Source organism: Melanaphis sacchari, unplaced genomic scaffold, assembly GCF_002803265.2.
Source record: "Melanaphis sacchari strain LSU unplaced genomic scaffold, SCAv2.0 Contig0_pilon_pilon, whole genome shotgun sequence".
Lineage (NCBI taxonomy): Eukaryota > Metazoa > Arthropoda > Insecta > Hemiptera > Aphididae > Melanaphis > Melanaphis sacchari.
The window spans coordinates 1,966,518-1,981,576 of NW_020270366.1; the positions used below are offsets into that span (position 1 = coordinate 1,966,518).

Consider the following 15,059-nt stretch of genomic DNA (forward strand, 5'->3'; position numbering starts at 1 on the left):
GATGTTTTTTTTTTCATTTCATTAATATGGTTAAAATATTTTAAATTATGGTCAAGTGGTTTTGAATTGAAAAAATCGACCGTTAGTAGTTTCTACAGCAAACCTATAATCGTGTTATATTATATTTTATTAGCTGTGTTAGGAACGTGCACACGGCTTTTAAAATACAGATCATGGTATTAGAATGAGACTTCATATCATTAAAGTTTCAATTAGTAGAAGAAAGAGGGTCAATAATAAAAATCATAACGTACGATAAGAAATGCAATACTTTAAAGCGTGTTTGCTTTACAATTAAAATAGTTTTTATGGTCAAATTTCGACTAATAAACGATATTAGTATTCATTAGTAATTAGTACTTATATATTAATATGTATACACATACTATTATTATGGTTCACTGACTTCTCGGACATGAGTTTACGAAACGCCAGCCGAATTTGGTGATCAGAGAATTTTGAACAAGGGGGTTAGTTTATTACTATGACGGTATATGACGTGTATTAGAGTTTTTATGCTTAAAAGTTTAACTACATCCACGATATAGAAACGGTCCGTTCATGTGTGGTGGGAAATTAAGTAAACACAACATAATTACATTATTTGGTATATGGTCTGGACTCGAAGCTCACCGAGCATATTATTATGTTATGCAACAGCTGAAGAACAAGGCAGTGCAGTACCGAACGTCATATTTAATCGTATGAACTATGGTAGTGGATCGTGCCACGCTTATAAAAACATTTTAACTTCTAATATTTAAATAACATTTTTGTTTAAAACAAAATAAAATCACTATCTTACGTTCGAAAAATCCTGATTCCGGTACATCCACGCTTAGGATTAGAGTTTGAAAATCACTAGTTTTCGTCAAAACGTATAATCGTTCACGATTTCCGCAAAACCTAACGAATCCATAGATAACTCAACACTGCGATAATTATTAATACGATTATTGTAGTCCTAGCACAACGTAGTACCGATGTCGATTTACAGTCATTACAGTACAATACCTATACACTATAATATGTAGGATTAAATCCATTTACCGGGTAATATTATACATACTCTATAATATATACGTACTTCTGCATTGCTATGTGTACACTTCAACCGACGACTATAGGACGACTTGACGCGCGAGGTTGTTTTGGCCCGTCGTCGGCACAACCGCCGAGGTAACGTACGCCTGCCCACCCGCCAGCCAGACGACCGTGGTACAACAACTCTACATTAATTACCGGTGTGTAACTGACAACCGTTCGTAGTTATTAATGGTGTACTATTAGAGGGTGCTGTTGCTACCGTGAGTTCGTCTCGCGTATGTTTATAATATTATTTATATTATGTTTAATGTGTACACGGAACTTATTACAATAATATCATCATATAATATTATACACCACGAAGGTGTGATACGGCGAAGCCCAAGTTCAAAAGGCATGAAAAAGTTTTCCGAAATTATATTTACACTTCCCTCATCATAAATGCATTACTATAGAAATGATAAAAAATGTTTTTTGCTTCCACAAACACACATTTTTAATTCACATCTTAACGTTTGTATGTGAATATCGATTACGAGTAGACATTTTTCGTTGAAAAACCACGTCATTGGTTAAGAAACTTACATATAAATCGAAATAATTATTAATAAATGTATTAAACAATGAATCGTAATAATATTGTATTTTTTGTGATAAATTTAATTTCGTTTTCAAGATACTAATTTTTACGAAGTTTAAGGACAAATTAAAACGATCGAAGATTCCCTCTTATTGTTCTTCTTTTTATTAATTAGAAGCTTTATCATGTATAATATAAAAATATAATTAATTTAAAACTGTGTGTAGATGAAAAAAAATGTATATACTTTATCGTACCTATATATAATTATATATATAACATGGCAAAAATTACTGCGAAATAGAAAGTTTCTAACTAAAATAAAATTTTAAAAAAACAATCAAACAAACAAAAAACGGCTAACAGGTTTTTTGCAATAAATCGCATATAAAATTGTATGCCAAAGTTTGGTCTGGACTTTTAGCATCACTTTTTATATTAAAATATAATATTATAAACCCATGAAAGGCAGATGGACTAGTCACGAAAGAATAATAATTATGCTAAATATATAACAACGTCACAGCGTCACTTATCCTGCTTGTAAATAATATATAATATATGGATAGATGTTCAATGGATGTATAATTTAATTTTGATGCAAATGCTACGATGGGGTAGAATAGTTCAAAACATTCCTCGTATATTTTCTAAGATATTTCTTGACTTACATAAAATAATAATCTCACTCCATAATTGTGTACGTTGATTAGTTACGATGAATTTACCTAAACGTATATTATATAATAATATAAGATACTAAAATATACTTAACGCAATAACTATAATGTGTGGTGTAACAAAAAATGATTTGTGATACAGGGTGAGGGAGTGCTGAAAAAACGTTTGGTATTGGTGGGAGGGAGAGGCAAAGGAAAAAATAAGAGAGAAAATAAAAAGACGACTTCTCGCAGTACGTATTACACGACGGGGACGACGACGACGTTTATATCTGCCGGTGACAAGTAAAACGGTATTCAACCTCGCGACGATGACTTCGAAGAATATCGCTTCGGTCGGATGGTCGGTCTATTTATCACGAACGGCGGGCCAAACTCGAGTTATGACACTTTATTCATTAATGGTTTCCACGGAACCCGGCAGTTTACGACTTTGAATAATGTCGACGAACTGGTAGGGAATGACAAGCGGGTGAGTGCGAATGTTTGGGGTGGACGAGCGTGGACCACTGCAATCGTCGTGGCAAATACGGTCCAAAAACCTCCGCGGATCTTCATCGCCGTCGTCGTTCTCCACGTCGTGATCGCGCGCATGCCGGTCCGGTGGAAACTTTTGTAGTTGATCGACGTCTAACCAAAAACTTTTGAATCGAGTACTCTGTATATATTAATATATATATATTATATATACATTTTTCCTACAACTCCTACTCATCCGTACCACCCTCGGTACATAGTCCTCTCCTGCATCCCGACTCGTCATCCAAGTTGATGTCATCGAAACGATCATGAATATCATATGTTTATAAATATATTTTGTGAAACACCGTAGCTGAAAATATTAATATTGTTTGTCATGGGTTAATTTATGCGAAATTGCAAGCATCATAAACATCGTATACACATATATTATAATTTATGTATGTTAATTCAATGTGCATACTGCAAGTTGCTTTCCTTGTCTATGATATGACGTGCATGTGAAGAGTATAAAATACAAATTTATTATATTATATAAACTAGTGACAATATGATTTAACTGCAGTTATCATCTATAGTTATTACTACTATAATATAGTTAATGTATTGTTTATTTAAATCAAATTATACTATTTGTCCGTTTAAACTAGTTGGTATACTAAAATATGTTTAGGAGTGTTATACTTCATAGGATTGTCGTTATTTTAAATTTTATGACAACTTTAAATAAATAAATTTAACAAAAAAACCAAAATTAAGGAAAATGGAAAAAAATTACCATCGTTTAAAACCATAGCTGATATTCTGTTTTTTTTTTTTAAGTAAAACAAGTATATTACGATAATTAATTTAGACATATTCCATGTCAAGCATTTGAAAAAAATAATGAAATGTCGTATATTCTATTTAACACTTCAAGTGTCACGTGTTACGCATTAAAAATGAAAATTAAAGGTTTTTATTACAACAGAACGAAAATAGGTGATGACAATGGTTTTACAATAATAATAATAATAATAATATCATTTCACGTTGATATTAATACGAATAAATATAAAGTCACGTCCAGATAATAATACACGTCAAGGATTTAGAGAGCTTCTCTCAGTATTTTTTTATTTTTTTTTACAACACATTATACGTATACATAATATTATATACAAGCAAACATAAGAATATACCACAGGTTATCCTTTGCATTTGCGAGTCAACGTGCCGACGACCGTTCGCAAGACACTGATGAAGTGTGTGGAACACCCCTTTTATGACTGTCATTCCATTGTCTCAACTGACCTGCAAGGCTAAAAAAAAATTACCCTCATAAACTACTATTAATCCTTTACCCGATAATGTTTCGAGTTCGAACTATTGACAACTATCACTTACATGATTGTCCTTTTCATGCATGCATTTAATAAAATATATTATCTTATTAAAATGATTAACTTTATTTGCAGAAGTAATTTTGACATCGATTTTTGTTTCCATAAATATAATGGAATTATTTGATAATACTGAAAAAACATGTCTTTAACATATTAGCAGAAAGTCGAACAATTAGCTCAATATTATAATTAATAAACTTGTATTGTTGTTCGCAATTCAACACGATTTAGATCTTATCGAGATCATTAGCGAAGATAATCGGCGATCGCCGACTAAGTCCGTGCCGTTATCGCACGTCCGTCGAGCCGCCGTACCGTGTCCATTGTCGTGCGTTAAGTCTTTTTTCTGCCGTCCACTCGGCAAGTCTTCATATGTCGAGCCGATGCTCCACCGTTTTGTCCGGAATTTTTTGCGTGTGACCGTTTTGGTTGGTGTATGTACTGCGAAACGCGACTTATATACCATGCACGGTTTTTTTTTTGTGATCAACGCTCGTAAACTGCGTTGTATTACTTTTGTACTTGGTGTCGTTCGTTTCGTTTTCTAATTTCTTTGACCAGTCACCAGTGTTAAGTTGTGCACTTGCGAACCGGTAAATTCGTCATTACGCGATCCTCGTTCGGGTATTCACGAGTTTCCCCGAGACTGGGGAAATAATCCGTCTGTCGCAGTTCCACTACGTCGGATTTATCACGAATAATCGAGATATCGACACGTGAGAGATACCATGATATCGTTGCGTATGTATAGGCAACTTTGTTTATACATAATTATTATCATTTTTATATTATTACGTTATATTACATTATTATTAATGTCTTTTGTATTTTTTATACCAACACGGTGTGTCCAGTTATTGATATTGCTTAGTTATTATTCGTAATTTGTAATATTATTATTATTGAACACCTATCCCCATGATATTGTACTATATTGTCCAGATTTATTTATTTATTTATTTACAATATTACGGCGGTGCCATTGGCACGTTATATAACATATAAATTTGCGTGTTTTTATTTTATTATTTTTTATTTGTTATTACCCAGCCTGAGAGTGCGATCCATTGGGGCTAACTGTTCAATAAGACCCCTTTTGGCGATCAATTATAATTATAAACAAATGTATTTTTCTTCCCGATAAGCGTTTTCATTTCATTGGCTATTAAAATAATGGATAATTTAATTTAAGCAAAATTATAATGAATATTTTATTTTCATTCTTTTTTTTTACTTTTTAAAAACAATGCATTTTTGTGTTTTTACTCCTTTTTTTCTTGACAAAATTACAATTGTACTATCTGCGTATATGCACCATAACTGGAGAAGAAAATTGAAATAATCAGATTCTAACTTTTAAACATTTATATTTAACACATTCATCACATTAAATAGAAACAGTAATACAATATATTCTATATATTATCTATAATAATATTTTCATAAATAAAAATGTAAACAAAATATTTAAGGAAATATCAGACACGCACAGACACAAATCAAAACTCAAGTAGGTTATAATATTTAAAAAAAAATGTTTTAAGTTGTAATGAAACCACTTGCTTTCAGCTGACAATGCGTCGCTTACACGATAATATCCTCCTGAAAAAGTTACAATAAACTGTTCCACCGACCCCACTATATCACTGAAAAATAATTTTATTAAAAATATTCGTAGAGTAAATTACGGCAGTTTCAGAGACATGCACAGTGTAAAAAAAAGGCATCATAGATGTTTTTAATTGAACAGACGGACAAAACAAACAAAATATAATTCCTTGGATGTTTTCCCAGAGTAGTATATAGTGAGCTCTGGCACTGACATCTCGTTTAATGCCTCCAGGTAAAATCGTTAAGAAACAAAAACGTCAATCTACAAAACAAGAACACAGAAAACCAAAAAAAAAGAAGAAGAAGAAATGAGGAGAAAATGGATTTGTTGTTTGTTCCTTTTTTGCTCAGATTTTTATTTTTATATTTGTTCCGACTTCCCGTCTTCCTTTGAGACGCCTGTTTAAACAAGACGGAGAGCTTCCACCGATAGTTTAAAAGTGGAACGTCGTTCACAAAAAGGTCAAATGACCGATACACGTGTTTATTGAAAACTAATGTACTGAATTTAATTTAAGCCTAAATTTCAGGTAGGTAGGGGGTGAACACTGCAACAAATCGTGTGTGTTAAATGACATTCGCAATATTCTTTTAAGTCATAAATCACGTATATGCGATAAATATAATATAAAGCTACCGCTATTTGGTATATTTTTAATGTGTGTTAATGCCCAAGCGAAATATTTTATAGTTTAAGAATTTTACAGATTATTTTAAGTCTGAGCACATAATAGCAATGTAAATATCAATTAACCGTAAAGTAGTTTAACATTTTAAATTAATTAAATTAGTACCAAGTATTTTGTTTAGAAAAAAAGTACAATTCATTTTTTGTTCATTTTTCATCAATTTTCGTTGTTTCTAGTTGCCAAGTTTTCTAGTCATCGTATTTCATTATACGTTTTTACTGTACTTCCAATTATACTTCAATTTATTAAATTTTGAAATAACAATATATATATATATAATATTGTATAGTACCATCAAGGAAAAATAATGCAGTTTTTAAATCACGCAACGACTTTGATATAGTAATAAAAGTAAAATTGAATTTTTGTTGACTACTAAGAATACGGACATTGCACACTGTAAAATATCTCAATTTCGCTATTTAACGTTTAACTACTTATTAAACTTAATACTTACGCCACATACGTATTTGAAATTTTCATGTTGTAGACAATTTTTTTTAGTTTATTTATGACTCAGTAAAAAAAAAAATTATATTGTGTTTATCCTATTATAATTCATAACTTATAATTTAATTCAGTTTGCTATGATATAAAGTCTAAAATCGATAAAACCGTTAAAACGTAACTTTTCTATAATAATGATACGAGAGAATTTATTTCAGTAAAATTTACTTTTTACGTACAATATAATATTACGAAGAAATTTCATACAGAATTAAATTGTAAGTTCTTTTTTAAAAATTTTTGATTCAAATATTCAGTTAATTAGTTTAAAGAGAGAAAAATAATTTACATTAGTTGATTTATTGAGTATAGGTTTGATATGGTAAAAAAGATCATGTTTTGAAATGGAAGTGTTCAAGAAACAAAAATTGTATGGTGCTTATTTTTTCTGTACTTGAAAAAATTCTGGTTTGTGACTTATTTATCAGCCATTATGCTGCAGATTCTCAAACAAAAATTGATATGCAAGTCTTAATAGAAAACTGAAAATGAAAGACAGGATAATCTATTTCTTGCAGGCCAATAAAAATAATTTGATCTGAATAACTAAATTCGTAAATTCCAGGAGCAATAATTATTAGATGTTCAGATATTTCATCAATAAGAAAGGTTATGTATAATAAACGTAAGAAAAAATATTCATACTACCAAATTATTAGACAAAGCTTTAAAAAAATTAAGAAATTTGCAATTGAACGGTAGCTTTATATATAAAAACCAGCAGTTTATTAGAAATTCAGCAAATGACAATTTTATTTGTGTAACAACGGTCGACAATAATTAGTTTTTAACAAAAAATTGCTCTGAAATATTCGGCGATAGTAAATTTTAGTATTTCTCTAAATATTATTTGCAGTTATACACATTACACAGGTCTAAAAGTAGATTCTATGTTCCAATAATTAATTTTTTTGAAACTATAATTATTTTATAAACGGTTTGATTATTTTATCAAAAACCTTCATTATTGTTTCAAAAATATTAAAAAAGTACCTAAACAAACATATTATTACATTATTAAATTATTATTTTAATTTTTTTAATATTTTTGTGATATTATCACACATACATCATACTATATTTTATATTTTTTTAAATATTATTTTTATTATTAATAATAATCGTATTTATGATTTACGAGTTACAATGTATTATTTTGTAGTTTTTATAAATGCATATGGCATAACAGTACCCATCACTACATAACATTATAATATTCTTAGTTGAATTCTGGTTGCAACCCATACTTAATTGGTTAATAATAAAACTCGTTAGGTATAAATAGTTAAGTTAAACTTGAATAATCAATAATAAAACAAATTACAATTCTAAATAATTTAATTACCTTGAAATATAATTACAATATTATGACGATATCATATCATGGAGATAGGAAATATTAGTATCACAAATTTTAATAACTGATATACGATATATCATGACATGGAGATACAAAATATTAATATCAACAATTTTGATAGATAATATAGAATATATTGTTTACAAATGTATAAGGTTTAAATCACATAATAATTTGTAATTTATTATGTTATGTTTAATAATATATATATATATTATTTATGCACGTTTTCGGAATGGCAACGTTGCATTTAAGATTATGCGGAATCGTTTATGTATATCAATGACTATTAAAATCTTCTATCCTCCGCAAATTTGCAAAGTTGTATTTTAGCTATTGAACTGGCGTATGTTTTATTTTTTTTTATTTTTAAATAACGCCACCCTTAATAAACGTTCAATTGAGTGGCCAATTAGTAAACACTGTTTCTTTTTACGTTTTGCTGGGTCGAGTCAAACGGTTATATACTTAAATAAAATACGTATATAAAAATAAAATCACGTGTTTGACTGTTGTTTCTCAAACTCGGTCGTACATCGTTACAACAATACATATAACGCAATCCTGTCGTTTTTTTTTTTTTTATTCTGTTGTTTACTTAATTAAAATTAAAACGAATATTAATGGGAAAACATGTACATTTTAATTACGGTTCCAGGGGTATTTAAAAATAAAATATACTTTGATGTTGTCCTGTCTCCTGCAGGAGGACCTTGTAAAAAGGGATTTGTTGCACTTGTATTTAAATGGGTTTAACAGGCGCTTGAATTTACAATTATGTATAGTATTCAGAATCCGCATGTGGTTCAAAGCGTTATCAGAACGAGACGTAAAATTGTATGTCGACTCCCTAATTTTAATTTCTTTTTTCCTGCATTACTGAAGGCTTATAGTAAAATCCCTAGCAACCTTTGAATTTTTTCTGTCAATGCCCACTTCGTTTTTTTCGTATTATATTATACTGTGTAAAATATTCTTTTGTTTCAATAAATACCGGCTCATATAATATATATATATATATAACAACGTTAAATACCTTCATAAATAGCTGACAAGAATTTATTACAACGTTAAATAATTTTTATGATTTCCTTTTGCCATTTCAGTCGTATATACAATCTACCAGTCATCATCAGACAACCAGACTAATTTAATAGGGATTTTTTTTTCTCTGAATTATCTTTTATTATTGAACGACGACCGCTAGAACATCAACGTCTGTCACGCGTGGTAATGTGCCTTTTACGAGTGTAATAGTTTTTATATAGATAGGTAGAGAATTTGTTGTACTACATGTAATAATATTGTAGTGTTTACGCTGTACGTGTATATTATTTTTTATAATGCAAAATAAAATTATAGCCTTCTACCGGCGAGGCAATGATGAATACTATGATAATAGGCAAAAATTAAACCACTTTTGGCAATAAAATATTGTATCGAGATGACGAAGGATCGTTATAAATGTCATTAATCTATCAATAAACGTTTCGTGTAAATGGATTTAAAAATAATATAGCTGCAATTTACATAAAACTCCTTTTAAACAATATGCAGATCCCAGGTGTATACATTAAAATATATTAGGTAAAATGTTAGATTTTCAATATTGGCTTTTTGGATTCAAAATTCGATATTGGTTTAAGAAAATGAGTTAAGAGTATCTATCACAACCAATTGCAAATCCATTGTATTATTATTGACCTTTGAATTCTGTTGTTTAAAAACTATACAACAGCAGAAAATTTCCATTAAACTGCTTATACATATATATAATATATATTTATTGCGAAGCCATGTTTAATAGATAATAATAATAATAATAACATGGTATAACATAATTAATAGCAAGAATGTAGTTCAAAGTATCGAAATAGATAAGTATACGAGTATATGAGAAAATATAATCTTATTCTGTCTATCAGATACATAGTATGAATAGGTATTTTAAAATTTAAAATTTGATTTACCACACTAAGTCGAAAATAATTTTTTTTTTCAACAATGTTATCATCGACATTAAAATACACTCTTTATATTCATCTAGTTGTGTAGAACAAACTCAATTTTTTGTATTAAGTAGAAATTATTTTGATATTTATACACATATATTATATTATAATATGTTGCAACAACGAAATGTATTTAATTTTTATTTTGTATTTGTTACTCGCACTGTTTCACATTTCAAATATGCACATATTTGTTTTGTTATTATTTTGCGACTTTTTTTAATACTGATTAAGCGCCCCAGTCTTTTTGACTTTTGTACACGAAACCGTGTTTTTGAGACAGACTTATGTATATTTTTGTGTCTGTTTCACGATTTTTTTTCAGACGTAAACCTAGTGGCCGAACCGAAACCACATCAGACCGGTAGGAAAAGGCAAAACTTATCAAAAACCGGAAACGATTGGTAAGTAAAGTAATTTGTTTTTTGTCCATTTTTTTATTATTATATTCCTTTTTCGTCTTCGTTTCATCCTAATATCTTAGCCCTTATCATTCGTCAATCCACACGGTGCCGCTTGACATGTTATATATATTTTTATATTATTACAGCCGTTATACCTAACCCATACACAATATTATTATTATATACACCACGAGACGGTTTCCGTCGACAATAGTGTTTTCCTAACCCAATCACGGGCCATATAAATGTCTTGCGTGCGCCCCTCGCCCGTACCCACCGAACAATAACAAAAGTTGGCCAATTTTTCTACGATATTTTATTAGTATCTCGTTCTCGGTGGAGTTATACCCTAGATATAATAGCTTATCGACCTACACATATACACAAACTATATATATGTTTATGTACCCGCGCCAAATGCTACGTCGTAATAAACCTAGCGAAATATTATACCGGATATCCGACGTATCGAAACGCAGCGGTTCCGTCCGCTGGGACCGCTGCGATCCGTGATCCACATTATAAATCCGAGACCGACAGCAATCTTCGCGGGAGCGCGCCTGCATACCTAGCCCAATACAATAATAATATAATATTATCATTATTTTCATTTATTGCGACCGTACGGACGCTAATTTCTAACGATGAGCAAACGTCTTCATCAAGGTGTATGACATATACGCATGCGTAAATATATATCATACCATAGACATTACATACTAAATACAGTGATAATGTTAAAACATGCGTTACAATAATATTATGTCATTACACCGACTCGGAACAAAATTGCGCGCCGTTTGCATAACGTATTCGCGTAAACCTAATGGTATAGGTTCGTCATAGCTGTTGTAGAATTTTTATTCAACTATATGCAATTACACTACCGCAATATAAATGTCTATAAATAATACAATATATAATTTGATACGGCAATAGTCAATTAGTAATGGAAACCTGTAAAGCTGTTTAATATACATATATAATATTAATTGTTTAAATATGTCTACTCTTAATAATAAATTTATATTAAACTACACCGTTAGTTTATTTATTTATATTACTGGCAATGTACACATTGCTTGGTTAATGTGGTCCTGCTCAAACAATGTAAAATTGTAAACCACGATTTTTTTTTTTTTTTAACCGAATTATATCATTTTCTATTCTTATTACAAATTATAATTTTATTGTTTGTATATATTGCTCGATATTCCATATTGCTCGTAACATATACACTAGTTCAAGTTTTTAAAAATCTTAGAGTTACAATTTTAAAATAGGAAAACTTTATTACAGACAAGTATTCTAAAATGTCAATTTATAACTTTTAATTGTTAAAAATCACATTATAGTTATGATTAAATAATACGTTTATGAGTTTTTAACTTAGTATAATTTGTAAATTTTTGAATTTTTAGTTAAAATTATTAAAATAACGAGTTAAATGAATTAAAACTAATAATGAAATAAATAAATTTTTTAATAAAAAAAAAAAAGTGTATTTAGGAAATAAGCATTTCTTTAGTTTTTTACTCAGAGATACAATGTCAGACAAAATTAAATAAAAAATAGAAATGCATTATTGTAAAATCAATACATTTCATACTATAGCTCAGATTTTATTTTTCATATAAATAGTAAAATTAAATAAATAAAAAAAAAAAAACAAATATCAACTGTTAACTTCAAATTATTTCAGCTATACCTTAAATATTCACATATACAAGATGATTCACTAAGCATACTCATTTCTATTTTTTTATTTAATAATAAACTTCTAAAAATTTCAATTTTTTAGAATTTTTATATGTTTTAATAAAAGATTAAACTATATTAAATTCTTGAAATTTTTTGTATTGCTTAATGAGTGTACTAAGGCAATACAAACATCTGTTTTTCAAATAGAAATCAACCTTTAATATTGTAAGTTATTTAAAGAGTATTTCATAAGCATTAAAAATTCAAACGATTAGTTTGCAGTTATTAAAATTTTTAATTTAGGGTAAGAGCCCTTAAAAATCATTTCAAAAAAATAAAAATATAGATGCAATATTTGGGTATGGTATTTATTACATACTTCAACCATTTTTTACAATTTATAATTTTCGATAAATTTATGTTAATTTCTATCATTTTTAAATAGTAGCATAAATTAATTGAAAAAATCCCGATAATTTGAAAATATAGTCTTGAAATATACTTAAAAATTTCAAAAAATTTTATTATTAAAAAAAACATTGGGTGAATATATTTGGATCACTAATGATGTTTACATGAAATGGTGTAGTACCCAATTTTGTAATATTAAGTATTAATGCTTTCGTCAATGTTTCAAAAATTTAACTAGGTACATACACATAATAGAAATATATCCTATTTTCAATTTTTTTTTTTTTGTGTTTGATTGGAGACGGAGAAGTCAGCCAAATAATTAAACAGGAACTTAACACTGGACAGCAATTTTTTTTATACAGACATAATATTTAATTATCTTATAAGTACTATAATTATACATACTAATTTAGTATTTGGTTATTTTAAGTTTTATAAGTTTCAATTTTTTAAGCTCGAGCATCTATACTCCAGTCATTTATTATAAAAATTATTTTCATTAACAAATATTATACACACTTTAAAAAGTACAACATTCTATTTAGTTTGTTATTGAAATATTATATTTAATGAAAATTTCATTTCTTAGGTCATCGTAGTAACATAATGCTATCGATGAGAAAAGTTATAATAGACTTTCATCTCTTGGAAATTGCCAGTGATAATAACTTTTGCCATAGTTAATCAATTTAATACTATAATAGATATTGAAACGTTTTAATGAAAAGTATCTCTGTTTTAACATGTATATATATCAATAGTAAATTTATTATGTGTTAATATAGTTACATTATAACTTTAATAGATAAATTAACTATAATTTAACTATAACTTTTATACTTAAATATAAATTATCAAAAATATTTTATTGAACTTCAATTTTAAGTATTAAACAATGTTTCTATTACAATGAAATTCATAATATATAATTCCGATGTATAATATCATTATTGTTTTGTATTTTCGGCATTGCTCAATTTTATTACTTTATCAACTGCAGTATTGAATATTATTGTTACGAATACTTTTTCTAGACTCTTTCTCAAAATATTACAAAATAATAATCGCATCGTGGTGTCGCAATAGTGCAAAAAAATAAAAATAAATAAAACATGACTTTTTTTGTACCCAACAAAGGTACTTATATAATTTGGCGGTCAGATAACTTTTCGTGAAAAAACCCCGTTCATTTGTTGATAGTCCTACAGTGTATTCAATTTCAGATAAAGTCCAAATTGTATTAAAAAAAAAAAAAAATAAAAAAATAAATAAAATAAAGAGGGTTTGGTGTCGTTACACGGGGTAATTACTACGCGGATATTGTGTGAATATATTGCGTTTTTAGCAAAGCAGAATTCCATAGGTAAATAATGTAGTAAAGATAAAACCAACCTCCAAAATGAAATAAAAAAAAAAAATCAGGTTTTTTGAGGGCAACTGTGATTTCCCACGAGACCATGTGCCGTGGGATTTTTAATTCATTCATCGTCCTTCTTTTTTTGTTCTAGTCTGAAAGACTGAAACTCTAAAAAAAAAAAAAAAACACCTCTCCGACCACGGGAACTGAGGTAGATAACTAAATTTTATTCCAAGTGAAAATTTTCTGGTATATTATATTTTATTGCCAGTATGCAGCGATGTTAGACTTAAATTTAAATTATACGATAACTAGAATAAGGTCGGTGAATATTATTAACTAATTCGTACTAACTATTTATAATAAATTAATAAACAATACAGATAACTGTCGAAAGCATGCAGCAACCGTGTAAAATGTTGTTTTTTATTATTATAATTTTAAAATCTATTTTAGGAACTATTTTAAGTTCATTCAAAACTTGCTGGTCAAAATTAATAGTTGTCGTTAAAAGGTCATTTGTGCAATGGTAAGCCAAACACATTAGTAAACTATCTACACAGACAACATAAGAAACGCATTTTTTAAATACTGCGAATAAATGAACCGAAAAGTCCATCAATTGTTTTTGAATAAATACTAAAGTGTATGATAATTTTTAAACCCGTAATGCAAGTATAATCTCGACTTAACGTCAGATTCATATATTTAATGTATTTATAATTATTAACCGTCATTTGATGATTTGCTAAACTTATAATTAAATACTCGCTTACAACATTTTTTTTTTTTTTTAATTGTGTTATATTGACAAAATAAATTTTGTAATATT

At 28.5% G+C, this 15,059-nt stretch overlaps 1 protein-coding gene across 2 annotated transcripts in view; it reads left to right on the forward strand.

Annotated features, from left to right (window-relative positions):
* The window catches only part of LOC112602814 (heterogeneous nuclear ribonucleoprotein C-like 3), a 125,892-nt gene that overhangs the window by 85,173 nt on the left and 25,660 nt on the right, over nt 1-15,059 (forward strand). For both annotated transcript variants that reach the window (XM_025351172.1, XM_025351252.1), the window contains one exon: nt 10,677-10,755. In XM_025351172.1, the coding sequence (XP_025206957.1) occupies nt 10,677-10,755 (79 nt within the window). The remainder of the gene's footprint in view (nt 1-10,676; nt 10,756-15,059) is intronic.